The following is a 15,123-nucleotide window of genomic DNA, read 5'->3' as shown; positions in this document are numbered from 1 at the left end:
GGAAATCCTCACAACAGTGAACAAGTCATTTAATATGTTTCACATGCCATAAACGAATCTGTCCAAACTGACAGCAAAGACAATGGGCCATTCCCCTTCCAATATGTCACTCACAGTATTCATCCTATGCTGACATATATCTGAAAGAGATTTCAAAAGTGTGTTCTTATTTCACATTCTTTAAACTGATAAATGATTATACATGTGTGTGCACTACATTTAAAATAGAATGAAGCATCATGAATTGAAATTCATGAAAAGTTATGGAAGAATTTTCTATCCTCTATCATGGATTTTTTCCCCATATAAAACAGAAAAGAATTCTGGGGAGTTTTGGAGGAAAGAATCATTCTGGAACCTCAACTCAGTGCAGAGACACCCAAGAAGCTGAGACAGCTTGGTCTTTTTGGAAACAGAGATTGACCTTTTCTATGACTCTTAATTTTGTGAAACCATAGAGAAACTGGTCATCTTTTCTGTAATTTTCTTTCACAACACAATGGACAGAGTTCCAGATATACTGAACTGCATATAAGAATAGAGTGAAGCGAATCGGTCTATAAATGTATCATCTGTAGTCATTTCTCCTAGCATTGAGTGGTTCTTAATTCTCAATAGGCTTCCCCAAATTCTGTGCTCAAAAACAGCATATGAAACAAATATTAAGAATATGTACATGGTCTAAGTACTAGAAAAATCAGAGTGATTCCAGTTTATTTACAAAGATTGGTTCCCCAAGGAAAATGGAGGAATTTCAATTGCAGGCATAGAGGCAGAACACAGAAAAGAAGGCTTTTTGTCAAAATCCGCAGGTAAATGGTCATCAAGCCAATCATGATTTGCTTACCTAGAAAATGAGAAAGTGCCTCTGACTTAGGAGGAAGAAGCTTTACTATTTGCAAATTAATTGCCTCATGTTTGAAGGAGGCAGATAACTCAGGGCTCCTATAATTTGGAGAAATTTTTGCCTAAATGTCTAAATTTTATTATACCTATTTATTTTTAATTTTTTCTTTATTTTATTTTATTTTATTTTTTTGAGAGACAGAGCACAAGCAGAGGAGGGGCAGAGAGGGAGACGCAGAATCCAAAGCAGGCTCCAGGCTCCAAGCTCTCAGCACAGAACTAGATGCAGGGCTCAAACCCACCAACCACAAGATCATGACCTGAGTGGAAGTCAGCACTCAACCAACTGAGCCACCCAGGTGCCTCTATATGTCTAAATTTTAAATTCAAGGTTCTCAGCTACAGAAAATTTTGGAGATTGAGCTAACTGGTAGATATTGTCTTTTACTGAAGCACATTGTCCTCTTGATACGGGAATGACTGTGATCACTCCACACTCTTCTCTTGGTCATCCTGTAGTGTAGCTTGGACCTAAAGCTAATTTAGAGGAACGTGAACTATCCCAAGAATAACTGGCTTCCCCTTTAGGAAATTCTTCAGATTGCTCGGTGCTTCTTGAGGGAAAGTCATTGGTCCCAACTGGCCCTGGTGGGTAGTTGGATCTCTTTGTTGAAGATTCATAGTTGTATCTTTGGATGCTGTTGCTCTTTACAACTTGGCACTCCCCTTGCTGACAGAGGATGTGTTAGCCAGGAAGATCAGATAGAAGAATGAATCTTTGATTCCATACAAATTTCCCATCCATAAAGTTTCCAAGTAAAAGGCAGGTACTATGCCAAACAAAAGACATTAGACAATGTAACTGTTTTTTTAAATTTATGTTTTCATTATTTTATTTTATTTATTTTGAGAGACAGAGACAGGGAGCGAGCAGAGGAGGAGCAGAGAGAGAGGGAGACACATAATCTGAAGCAGGCTTCAGGCTCTTAGCTCTCAGTACAGAGCCCAACGCGGGGCTCGAACCCACAGACTGTGAGATCATGACCTGAGCTGAATTCGATGCTTAACCAACTGAGCCACCCAGGTGCCCCTCTTCCCTCAAATTTAGATATATAACTGGGCAGGGGTCTTACTGTCCTTCCCTTGAAGTGTGCTGTAGGGAATTAAACCCTCATTGTGAAGGTAAGCATTCAATGAAGACTATTGCAATAAAGAGTTGTAGGTCGTGTGGTATGGAAGTGATGAATCACTAAATTCTACACCAGAAACTAAGATTACACTGTATGTTAATTAACTGGAATTTAAATAAAAACATAAAAAAGAGTGATAAGATGAAAAGGTTCTGAGGGTCTGATATAAAGCATGGTGACTATAGTTAATAACACTGAATCATATACTTGAAATCTGGTAAGAGAGTAGATCTTAAGTAAGCATTTACACACACACACGCACACACACACATAGAGCAACTATGTGGAGTGACAGATGTATAATTAACTTGATTGAGAAAGTCATTTCACAATATATACATATATCAAATCATATTGTATACTTTAATAATATTACAATTTTGTCAATTAGACCTCAACAAAGCCAGGTTGAGGGGCAGATTATTAGAAAGGAATTTTGGGGTGCCTGGGTGGCTCAGTTGGTTAAGTTCCAACTTCAGCTCAGATCATGATCTCATAGTTTGTAAGTTCTAGCCCCGCATTGGGCTCTGTGCTAATGGCTCAGAGCCTGGAGCCTCCTCCAGATTCTGTGTCTCCCTCTCTCTCTGTCCCTCCCTCATCATACTTTGTCTTTCTCTCTCCTTCAAAAATTAATAAACATTAAAAAATTTTTTTAGAAAAGAAGGAAAGGCATCTTAAACATTATATTGAGGTTTTGTAAAGGAGGCTTGTGCCTGATCCTCTGGCCTCTTTATCCCAAGAAAAGTCAAGAAAAATAATCATCATAAATATTTGATCAAAATAATAAGTTACTAGCTTTTTCCATTTGAGAAGCTGCCTGTGATATTGGTAATGGCTGTAATGTGTATTCAGATTTATCTCCATAAAAAGAGATTGATAAATCCTTTGTTGGCTAGAGATGACAGCAAGGATGCCCATGATGTAAACCCTTCACCTGTGCTCAAAACTCTACCGGATCGTAGCTAAATCCTTCCATCTGTGTTGGTTCATATGACTGTATCGGTAGGGGCACCTATTGACCTATTAGGTCACATGAAGCGTGCTGCTAATATGGCTCAATTATGATAAGTACAAGTGCTTTATCACAGCATCATAGTCTATGCTGACTAGTACAATCGTAGCCAACAAAGGAGGATCCCAACAAGGGTTTGGCTTTATCTCATTTTATTTTTCCAGCTTCCATGTCCACGACTGCTGGTAACAGACGCGGGTTCTCACAGCGGTACTTCTGTCTCAGGTGTTATAGTATAGTAATGTGTCCTTCCTCTCAAGATTTTGGCAGGAGGAAGGCTGATGCAGCATGCCTTGATAAGGGCTTTCTGAAGCCGATTTCAGGAAACATAATGCAGAAACCTGTGAATAAGCCAAAACATCATTCAGAATAGATTCACCTAAATCCTCAGAGTTTTTTTCCACTCCTCTTCCTAAAGGTATATCCTGGACTCCCAAGTCTATCCCATGTCATGCTGAGCTGCTGTTATCTCACTCATGGTCCTCAGAGAGGGCACAGAAGAGCTCAAGGTCAGCCACAACTGGCACTGCCAAGTTACCCAGTGATCCAGAGACGTGTCAAGGTGTGTGTGAACATTTTTCAGCTTATCTCCCCACATTCATAAGATTTGTAGGAGGTAAAGGAAAAAGAAAGTCTATCAATTGACAGATGTCCAGGATGACACAAACCAGGGAGAGACACGAGATCGATGTCTTCCTTTTCTGTCTTTAATGTGGGAAAATCAGCCTGAATATTTATGGGACCCTAGATATTTACAAAGGCCTAGAAAAGTAATCTATGCCTGTTATATATATATGATATATGTGCATGTGTGTAATTTTATATTTATCTATACATACAGTTGTAAAATTTCATGAGAGAATACATATAAGATTTTCTATATGTATGAGGGATGATCACTGTGTTTTCCTGAAACATATTTAGCACTTTTTAAAAGACACTTACTTGAGGTTAAAGCTACATTTTCTCTCTCACTCCCTTAAAAAATCATTTGCATTTATCTGAACAAATGGCTACTGACCTGTGACTTTATTTTTAAGGCTATTTTCATCTCAGTGTGGCCAGATTCTAAGACCTGGCCAAGTGGATGTTAGAAAAACCACTGTGAACCACTCTTGAAGGGCACATGTAAAATACATGTGTCTATGCTTCTTTTCTCTTTCCCTGCTGGCTAGAGCGCATGCACAGGGAAGGAACTGAAACAGCATGCCTGGACACAGACCTGACATTCACCGCTAAAGAGAACAAGCCTGATCTACCATTCCTGATGTTTTAAAGATACTTTCTTCTCTTAAACTCAAAGGCCTGCACTGCAAAAACTTGGAACTACATGGCATCTAAAACAATCCCCAGAGCCCCTGCACCATCAGAATGTGGGGTGCCAAAACCAAGCAACCTCCAAAGAGGACAAACTTCCCAATACTCTGAGGATAATAAATAAAAGTCTATTTAATAAATGAGCAGAGGAGAAAGCCACATTATTGATTGGGCTTCTCAGCTCCTGCCTAAGGGAGTCACAATTCTATCTGGGTAACATTAAGGTTGTCAATGACTTATTTTTCAAAGCAGGGTTTGTATGATTTTTAATCCTAATCAACTATTATTTGGCTCTAAGTGGAAGTGAGGGCAGGTAACAAGACTTGTACTTAGTAGCTTCTTAAATAACAAGTGAGCAGTTCCAGAATTATAGGGGGAAATGAAAAACCACCCAGAAATCCTGTACTTTGAGCCAAATATAACAAATGCATGAGAATTTGGATTTTCCACTTTGATGAGTGGGGTAGTGCATTAAGTTTGGGGGAGGGAAGTTGAAGAGGGCATTCGCGTGGTCAGTGAACAGACTGTGATAAGAAATACTGGTTGTCTACCAATTTTCAGTATTATCCGCATCCTCAAATAGCAGAACTCGTAGAGTTTAAACTACACAAACAACCGCCCGGCTCGTGACTAAATTATGCAACAGGCTTTGCAATTCTGTGTGGCCATATGACAAAGATCTGGGCATACGATGCTGACATAAAGGAAGGAGCCAGGACCGCAACTTCTACAGGGAAAGAGAAGCCACACAAGGAAGAAGCTAAAGCTACACCTCCAGGTGTGGCCTGCCGACTTCTGAGCTGTTACAGGCAAGGAAAATAAAATTACAACTTCCAGGCGCTTTGGAGGTCGTCTGAGTTTCTACAGCACAATATCACGACAGTATAACTTACCTTTTCATGGGGTGATGTTACCAATTATGCTTTGAGTTATTCAAGCGGAGGACTTATTTTTGTATCTTCGCCATGCTGCGTGGTGCAGCACAAAAGTAGATATTCTGTATGTGTTACGTACATGAATAACAAACCAGTAAGCCAACAAAAAAATGGAATTACTCGGTGTCAACATGGTTGAACGTTTCCGATTGTCCCAGGCATTAATCGGTGTGCTGGAAAGTATGGTCAGCATATGGAGGGTTCTCATGGGGCCCTTGGGTGGCTCAGCCGGTTAAGCGTCCAGCTCTGGATCTAGGCTCAGGCCATGATCTTACGTTCATGTGTTCGAGCCCCACCTTGGGCTCTGCACTGATAGCATGGAGCCTGCTTGGGATTCTCTATCTCTCTCCTTACCCTGCTCTCTCTCTCTTTTTCTCTCTCAAAATAAATAAGTAAACTTAAAAAAAATTAAAAGGCTTGCCTTGGTGACTCAGTTGCTTAAAGGACTGACTCTGGTTCAGGTCATGATCTCATGGCTTGTGCATTCAAGGCCTCCATTGGGCTCTGTGCTGACAACTCAGAGCCTGGAGGCCTACTTCCTCTGATTCTGTGTCTCTGCCTCTCTCTGGCTCCCACTCCCACTGCTCACCATCTCTCTCTCTCTCTCTCTCTCTCTCAAAGATAAATAAACATTAAAAAAGTTTTTAAAAAGAGTGGTTCTCAGAAATTCTACACTGCTCGTTTGGTCTTTGTTCCTCTCAAAGGTTATGCAAATAATCATAGCCCACGTCACTAAATAAAATAATCAATTGCACCCTCATTCTCTCAAGAACTGCTACTCACCCAGTCAATTCTCTTGCCCTTCACATTGTAGCTGAGCATGGACAGAGCAAGTGTAATTAAAAGTTGCAGACAGTTTAGTATCATCAGTATAACCACAAGACCCTGTTAAGAGAATAAAATTTCACTGAGTTGGATTTTAATCCCAATGCTGTGGGAAAACCTGTATCCCAGAGCTCCACGTCAGGCCCATGGTGGGGAGCACCTTAGCATTATATAAAATGGTGGTACCAGGTGGTCCTGGGTGGCTCAGTTGGTTAAGCGTCTGACTGGCTCAGGTCATGATCTCACCATTGTAGGTTCAAGCCCCACGCCGGGCTCTATACTGACAGCTCAGAGCCTGGAGTCTGTTTCGGATTCTGTGTCTCCCTCCTTCTCTGCCCCTCCCCTGCTCATGTTCTGTCTCTCTCTCTCTCTGTTTCTCTCTGTCTCAAAAATAAAACATTAAAAAATTTTTAATAGTGATACCAGGTTGAATCAGAATGAAAAAATATATGTGGTGCTTTTGACAAACTGGATTTCAGAAGAGAAAAAAACCTACTGTTCCTATGAATTTTAACACAGCAGTGACTACATTAAAAAATATAGCCCTGATTACTTTCCTGTGGCCACAGCGCTCTTTTTATGTTATTATAATATTGTTCATTCTCAGATAGCAGAAAAAAATGCAATGTCTACAGGAGTAAATCTTTTCAATGGATTGGGGATTCAAGGAGAAATGGGAGGGCATCCACTCCCCCTCCTGAATCTGGTCTCCTAACCAAAGCCAGAAGTCTCCTAGTCATTAAAGGTTCTTTTATAGTAATTCATCTGAAAGATGTGAAAGTGTCTATAGGGCCGAGTTAATACTGATTCTCATAAATGATGTCAGTCCCTTTTAGAAGATGTGTGGTAATAGGTAATTGTGATCTTAAAAAAAATTTTTTTTAGTGTTTATTTGTATCAGAGAGAGAGAGAGAGAGAGAGAGAGAGAAAGCATGAGCAGGGGGGGGGGCAGAGAGAAAGGGAGGCACAGAATCCCAAGCAGGCTTCATCCTCTCAGCTGTCAGCACAGAGCCCACTGTGGGGCTCAAACCCATGAACCCATGTGAGATCATGACCTAAGCCAAAGTCAGACCCTTAACTGACTGAGCCCCCCAGCTGCCCAGTAACTGTGATCTTAATTTGTGTTTTCTTAATGACTCGTGGCATCTTCCCGTGTGCTTATTTGCCATCTCTATGTCTTTTTTCAAGTGTCTTTTCCACTTTTTTTCCCATTTTTTTCAACCTAAATGGAAATAATTATAGGAAGTTATAGGCAGTATCTAAGAAAGCACAAGGTGGTCCCATTTACCCTTATCCGCTTTCTCCCCAAGGTTATATCGTGTGGGTCTATGGTGACATATCCAAACCAGGACATGAACATCAGTATAACGTGTGAGTGGTTCTGTGAGATTTCACGATGTGCATAGATTTGTGTAATCGCCCCCACAGTCATGTCACAGTATCATCCCGTCTCCACGAAGACGTCCCTTGTAGCCACACATTCTTCCTTTCCTTCCACCATCACTTACTCCCATTAACCACTGATCTGTTCTCCATCTCTGTAGTACCGTCATTCTGAGAATACTGTGGACATGAAATCATGCCATTGGTGATGTTTTGAGATTGGCTGTTTCACTCAGCTTGATGCTCTTTAGATCCAGAGAAGCTGTTTTATGGATCAGTCGTTCAATCCTTCTATGTGCTGGCAGTCTTCTGTCGTATGTATGTGTCGTAGTGGGATCATTGATCTGCCGTAGGACGCTTGGCTCTTCCCAGTTTTTGCACGTGACATAAAGAGCTGCTATGAACCACCAGGTACAGGTTTTGGGCGGAACTCAGTTTTCATTTCTCCGAGATTGATGCTGAGGAGTGAGGTTGCCGGGTTGCGTGTTAAGTGTATCTTTAGTGGTTCAGGACATTGACAAATACTTTCTGAGGGATATTTTCCCAGGAACCATTTTACACTCCCCCCAGCAATCCAGCGCAGATCCAGTTTTCCTACATCCTTGACAGCATTCAGTGTTGCCACCGTTTTTACAATCGTATATATTGTGTTAGGTGGGTCGTCACACCTTGTCATGGCCTTAATTCATATTCCCCTCAAGTCTAGTCTAGTCCTATTAAATGCCTTTCCGTGTGTCCATTTGGCAGATGCACATAGTTAGTTTAGCAGAGGCTCTTCATATCTTTTGCCCGTTTGTTAGTTGGATTGCTGGTGCTTTGCTGTGGAGAGTTCTGTGTATCCTCCAGATATTTATCCCAGCTGCCAGTCCTTTAACAGACATGTGTTTTGTAAGTATTTTTTTCCAGCCTGGTTTCTCTTTTCATTCTTATTTTATTTATTCAATTACTATCTCGTTAATATCTTCCAAAAAATTACCTAATCATTATGAATGACCTTTTCCATTCCAGTTGTATACTTTGCTCTAAAATCTACTTTGAGGGGCACCTGAGTGGCTCAGTTGGTTAAGCGTCTGACTTTGGCACAGGTCATGATCTCACGGTCCGGTCCATGGGTTTGAGCCCAGCATTGGGCTCTGTGCTGACCGCTTGCAGTCTGGAGCCTGCTTAGATTCTGTGTCGTCCCCTCTCTCTGCCCCTCCCTACTTGAGCTCTGTCTCTCTCTCTCTCAAAAATAAATAAACATTTAAAAATTTAAAAAATAAAAATAAAATCCACTTTGATATTACTGTACACACACCAACTTTCTTTTCATGATATGTCTTTTGTTCCTTCTCTTGCTTTGAACAGATCTATCTCTTTATATTTACAATGTTATTTCCAATGCATTGAGTTGGATCATTTTTTCTTTTTTTAAATCCAATCTGTCTTTCTATGGCTTTAAATTAAGCCATTTAAGGGGTGCCTGGGTGGCTTGGTCAGTTGGGCATTCAACTGGCTCAGATCATGATCTCACAGTTTGTGGGTTCCAGCCCCGGGTTCAGCTCTATGTTGACAGCTCAGAGCCTGGAGCCTACTTCAGATTCTGTGTGTCCCTCTCTCTCTGTCTCTCAACAATAAGTAAATGTTAAAAAACAAATTTAATCAGGCCATTTATGTTTACTGTGATTATTTATATGGTTAGCCTTAAGTCTTTTGCCTTATTATTTGTTTTATATTTGTCCTATCTATTTTTGTTTTCCTTTCTCCATTTACTGCCTTTTGCTGGATTAATTTCATATTTTTGTGATCTCATGTTATCTCCTATTTTTGCTTATTAGATATAACTGTTGTGTTATTAACAAGGCTGCTTTAGCACTTACATATACTTAAACGATCATAATCTACATTCAATTGATATTACAATACTTTATCTGTAATGTAAGAACCCTAGAGTATCATGTTTTCACTTCTGCCCTCTTGGACTTGATGGTTTTGTTAATTTACACGTGATTTATACATATTTTATTTTTTATTTTGTTTATATTTTACATATTTTAAGTCCCCCAAATACATTGCTATCATTTTTGTTTAAAGAATCAATTATTTTAAAAGATATTTAAGTAACACAAAATTCTTATATATTTACCCATATTGTCACTATTTCTGGTGCTCGTGCCTTCTGTAGATGCTCATTTCCACCTAGAAGCATTTTCCTTCTTCCAGAAGAACTTAACACTTTTTCTTTTTTTTACTATAAAGCTTCCGGTGATAAATTATTTTTGCCTTTGCCTTTTGTGTGTAAAAACATAATGTGTGTATCCGGAATTACCTCTGCTGATCTCTCTTCTCAAGTGCTCTGTCCTGCAAACTCCAGATGCATTGGTTTCTCCTGACTCCCAGCTCCCTGCTTTCCTCAAATCAGAGTTTTCCTGGTTCCACCTGGTTTCTCCAATCCTATACTGTGGCCTGGAAATGCTTGCAAGTCGTGTGTGGAAGTCGTCAGCAGGCTTGCTTTGTTTGTATCATTGTTAGGGATTGAGTTCTTTGTCACCATCAATGTCCAGCGTCTTAAAACTCATCTTTTCATATATTCTCGTGATGCGGGTGGTGGTGGTGTTTCAGGGGGAAGAAGGAGCCCAGTCTCTGTCACTCCAACTTGTCCAGAAGCAGTGATCCTCCAATCTTCCTGCTTTTGTTAAAAAAAAAAGTCTTCTAGCATAATACATTTCTCTCTTCCTTAGACATCCAACCTCCCTTTCTTCTACATGATTTTTTAGTAGAAGAGCATCTGCTCACAGGTACTGGGAATGCAGATAAAATATAAACTCTTAAGGTCATTTATATTGTTATTGCTTTTAATTGTATAAGGAATGCATATTTACTGTAGAAAAATTAATATAAAGCAGACAACAGAAATCATCCCAATTATGGATCAAGAGGTAAATAATGTTGGTACATTCATTTGCAATTTTTCATGAAGGCATCAATTGGCATAAAGGAATTTTGGGCTCCCTGCCCTTTCAATGTTCATATTGAATGCAAATAATATTTTGTCCCTTATTAAAAGGACATTAGATTTAGCTAGAAATCATGAGTACATTCAGATAGAGGAACTTTTTTTTAGGCCTCTGTCTATGATATCTTACCTCCTGACCCTGGGCCTCGTAAGTAGTCAGGCTTTTTAACATTCAGAAGAAAAATACTTACAGTTACAACTGATGTGATACTGGAACATAAATCTTCCATCTCACAGCTCATGAAGATGATTTTTACTACATTGTATGAAAGAATTAGAATTCCGAAACTGGACACAACTGCGCTGAGAATGTTCGCTCTCAGATTGCCTCTCAGCTGAAAAAAAAAGTCCGTTCACTGAAAATATTCAGGACCCTTAACTTCTGTATTCTTCTTTTTTTTCTTTTTATTTGTTTTTGAGAGACAGAGAGAGACAGCGTGAGCAGGGGATGGTCAGAGAGAGAGGGAGATACAGAACCTGAAGCAGGCTCCAGGCTCTGAGTTAGCTGTCAGCACAGAGCCTGACTCGGGGCTTGAACCTACAAATCGCAAGATCATGACCTGAGCCAAAGCCGGACGCTCAACCGACTGAGCCACCCAGGTGCCCCTAACTTCTGTATTCTTATAAGCCTCCATACACCATTCCCAGGAGAGAGATTCACAAAGAATTCTTTTTTTTTTTTTTTTTTTTTTTTTTTACGACAAAGAATTCTTAATACCTCTTCTTGCCAGTTAAAATCAGTGGAAACCCACAAGTGAGCAAAGGAAAGCTGGAGGCGACTGACAGCTGGATATCATATTCCAAGAGAAAAATCGTCAGTTGGGAGCTTCTTTTCTCTCCCTTCCCTGCTATGGATGGGCCCAAAAAAATGTCTAGCCTGTTCAAGCCTAAAGGCGTTCATTTCTCTATAGCAACATTACTCATGACCACAAAGTGTATCTCAAATTTTACTCATGGAGATTTGTGTTCTGAAAACCCAAGGGGATAGATCATATCTAAACCGGAGAAGGCTTCTGATTGTATCCAGACCTATACGGTGATGAGATGAATTCGTGGAAAGAAATGACATTTGTACGTGTCCTCAAATGTACTGAAAAACATGGGACTTCCCGTTTGCTGGGCTTTGTGTAGGATACCAGAGTGTGCCGTGGGCACATACGACTTGTACATGAACTATGAATTAACTGATACATTACCAGAGCTTTGGTTTGTTTCTTTGCCGACACAACTGTCATAGATCCAGAAATGATGAACTGCTCATGAGAGAGAAATGAGCTTATTAGCACTTTTTCACATTAACTGTCCACGTCTAAAGGATCTACTTTACCTTTAGTGTATATTTTTTTCCTATGAAAATCCCTTCAAAACCTTGAGTAAGGCAGATTATAAACTGTATACAGTGCATGATTAAATTTTCATGCCTGTCTTCACATCTTTATGAAAATAATTGGCAGCATTTAAAGGTGAAAATCATTATCTAAAGTAGGGGGATGTGGGGCACCTGGGTGGCTCAGTCGGTTGAGCGTCCGACTTCAGCTCAGGTCATGATCTCAGGGTCTGTGAGTTCAAGCCCTGCGTTGGACTGTGAGCCTGGAGCCTGCTTAAGATTCTGTGTCTCCCTCTCTTTCTGTCCCTCCCCAGCTTATGCTCTGTCTCTCTCACTCTCAAAAATGAATACATGTTAAAAAATTTTTTTTTAAAGTAGAGGGAGTGAAATCAAAGAAATCTTGTGAATGTTTTAATGGAAGGTAAAAAAAAATTAAAAAGAGAGCTAAATTTATCTTGAGTTTCAGAGAAAGGACTATGTGCACTCACATCACATGATACTCATTCTCAGTAACGTTGGCCAGGAAAAAAGACAAGTTAAAAAGAATAATTGTTCACCACATGACTGTCATCTTCAACACTTCAGTATTCTATGCACATTTGAAGATAACTCTGTGGATGGACCAGGAATTATCTTTTTCTAATAACACAACCCAAGACAGTCTCCTAAAGCAAATGAGCAGGATTTTACTGTGTGGCTTTATGCTACTGAGAGTATAATGAGTAATCACCAACACATAGACCTTACGGCTCCTATTCCAAGGTCTAGAATGGCTGAGATTAAATACCAAATCCTAGATTAACATGTTTGAAAATGCTGCAGGCTTTGCACAAGGTGATGGATGACTAAATGAAGAGTTAATGGACTTTTAATGATCTTAGGTATAAGTCCGAGGTACTCACAGATAAAGCTGCCCATATTGGGAAGCCTATCTGAAAGGAGAAGAAGCTGGTTTGGGGTATTACGTAAGGGAGGACCGTAGTTCCAGTTATCCCATAGAAGATGAATTTCACACCAATCATTATCTGAGCCACCTGGATAAAAGACAGAGTAGAATAAAATACAGTGAACTTTCCAAGATAGAAGATTTCTTTGTTCACACACAGATTCATGGATTCAACCTTCAGACATCACCAGGAGCGCCTAAGTAGAGCCCGGTACAGCGGTGTCTGCTCCCTCTACTGGCAACAGCTAAAATTGCATCACTGTGACAGCTTGCCTTTCTCTTCCCGAAAGTCCTCCCTCCAGGTATACACACTGGTGTCCATCAAGGCCTCCTCCATGGCCCCGCGCTCTACCACCTCCCAAGCTACCCAGCCCACCCCCACCCATGACAAAACAAAAAACTTCTGGGGTCTCTTCACTAAAACTTCCACCTGGCCGAGGTTCACTTACCCCCAATTGTTTGAGATTTTCCTTCAGGAATCTTTGCAGCTTGTTTGGTGTATGTCCTGAGGTGTCAGAAGTTACAGCCTTCCCTAACTGGATACCATGGCTTTGATTTGAGGAAATATCCACAGCTATCCCCCTGGAACCCACAATCTCTCTCATTCTGTAAAGAAACCATCTATTAACAACATCAGATTCACTACTCACAATTCACAACACTCTGTGCTCTTCTGTGAGAAGAATTAGTAGGAAAGTAGATACTAGAGTTTCTATTTTTATAGACTTTCTAGCTCAGAAGTCAAAAGAGTCTTAGGCCAAGTTATGTTTGTCTATGATTGCAGATCCCAATACTGTGCCCACACTAGGCCCCTAGTAGCAAAAGGAGGAAAAATAAAGGAGAAAGAAAATGATGGAGGTTTATAAAGATCGCTTAACAGATATCTGGGGAATTTTCTAGGTTATAGAAAATATGTCACCCTGTGTCTGGTTTTCAAAAAGAGTTCTATGTGGGTTAGGTGGCAAGATGGCCTGGAAAGAACGACTTCATATTGTAGCATGTACAGTGCTTCCTTATTTTTTTATGACCAAGGAGTATTCCATTGTAAGAATATATTATGTTTTGTTTATCTGTCCATCAGTTGTTGGACATTTTGGTTGTTTCCACCTCTTGACTATTATGATAGTCAAGTCAATGCTGCTATAAACAACGATGTGCAAATTTTTGTGTGTACCTACGTTTTTAATTCCCTTGGGTACAGACATAGAGTGCGATGGCTGTGTCATCTGGTAATTCTGTGTTTCACCATCTGAGGAGCTGCCAAACCGCTTTCCAGAGTGGATCAACCAGTTTTCATCCCTACCAGCGGAGTGGGACAGTCCCAGTTTCCCCACATCCTTGCCAACACTTGTTATTGTCTGACCTTATGGTTATCACCATTCTAGTGAATACAAAGTGGTATCTCATTGTGGCTTTGATTTGCATTTCCCTGGAACTAATGACTGAGCATCATTTCATGTGTTAATGGCATTTGCATATCTTCTTTGGAGAAATGTCTATTCCAACCCGTTGTACATTTAAAAATGCTGTCATTTGTCTTTTTAGTATTGAGGTACCAGAGCTCCTTAGTTTTTTATGTACAAGTCCCTTATCCCATATATGATTTGTTTCTTTCCTGCCCTCACCCAGCTATTAATCTCCGATTATTAACTCCATTCCTGGTGTGGTCGGAAAACATACTCTGTATTATTTCTATCTTTTTAAGTATATTTAGATTTACTTTATGGCCTAGTTGATAGCCTATTATGGAGACTAATCCACATTCACTTGAGAAGAATGTGTATTCCGTTGTTGGATGGAATGTTCTCTATAAGTCTATTAGGTCTGGTTGGGGTGTAGTCTGTCCAAGCCTCCTATATCATTTTTGATCTTATGCCTAGCTGTTCCATCCATTATTGGGTTGAGGCACTGAGTCGTCACCTCAGGATGACCCTGGTGTTCTCGGAGCTTGCTCTGAAGGTTTCTTTCCTGCCCTCAGCCAGCTATTAATCTCCAATTCCATTGTTTTCTTTTTTTTTAAATGTTTTATTTATTTTTGATACAAAGAGAGACAGATCATGAGAGGGGAAGGGGCAGAGAGAAAGGGAGGTACAGAATCTGAAGCAAGCTCCAGACTCCGAGCTGTCAGCACAGAGCCCGACACGGGGCTCGAACCCACGAACATGAGATCTGACCTGAGCTGAAGTCAGAGGCTTAACTGACTGAGCCACCCAGGCACCCCTGCTCTATTGTTTTCAACAGTGCCCTTTCGGTGTATCTTGAATTGCTCCACAAAAGATATGCAGTGAAAATCAAGTTCCCTTAAGTTTTTTTAAATGTTTATCTATTTGAGAGAGAGAGAGAGAGA

General features: G+C 40.3%; 1 protein-coding gene across 7 annotated transcripts in view; it reads right to left on the bottom strand.

Moving 5' to 3' along the window:
* Positions 1-3,183: 3,183 nt before the first annotated feature.
* The window catches only part of LOC115272035 (membrane-spanning 4-domains subfamily A member 3-like), a 15,596-nt gene continuing 3,656 nt past the window's right edge, over positions 3,184-15,123 (bottom strand). For 2 of the 7 annotated variants that reach the window (XM_029915038.1, XM_029915040.1), the window contains 6 exons: positions 13,226-13,382; positions 12,733-12,864; positions 11,700-11,756; positions 10,695-10,838; positions 6,084-6,185; positions 3,184-3,389 (listed from right to left, as the gene is read on the bottom strand). In XM_029915038.1, the coding sequence (XP_029770898.1) occupies positions 3,270-3,389; positions 6,084-6,185; positions 10,695-10,838; positions 11,700-11,756; positions 12,733-12,864; positions 13,226-13,382 (712 nt within the window). In that variant the 3' untranslated portion in view covers positions 3,184-3,269. The other 5 variants (XM_029915037.1, XR_003900209.1, XR_003900210.1 and 2 more) reach the window with 5 other exon arrangements.

This window comes from Suricata suricatta, chromosome 11 (assembly GCF_006229205.1).
Source record: "Suricata suricatta isolate VVHF042 chromosome 11, meerkat_22Aug2017_6uvM2_HiC, whole genome shotgun sequence".
Taxonomy (NCBI): domain Eukaryota; kingdom Metazoa; phylum Chordata; class Mammalia; order Carnivora; family Herpestidae; genus Suricata; species Suricata suricatta.
This window is presented reverse-complemented; position numbering and strand designations above follow the sequence as displayed.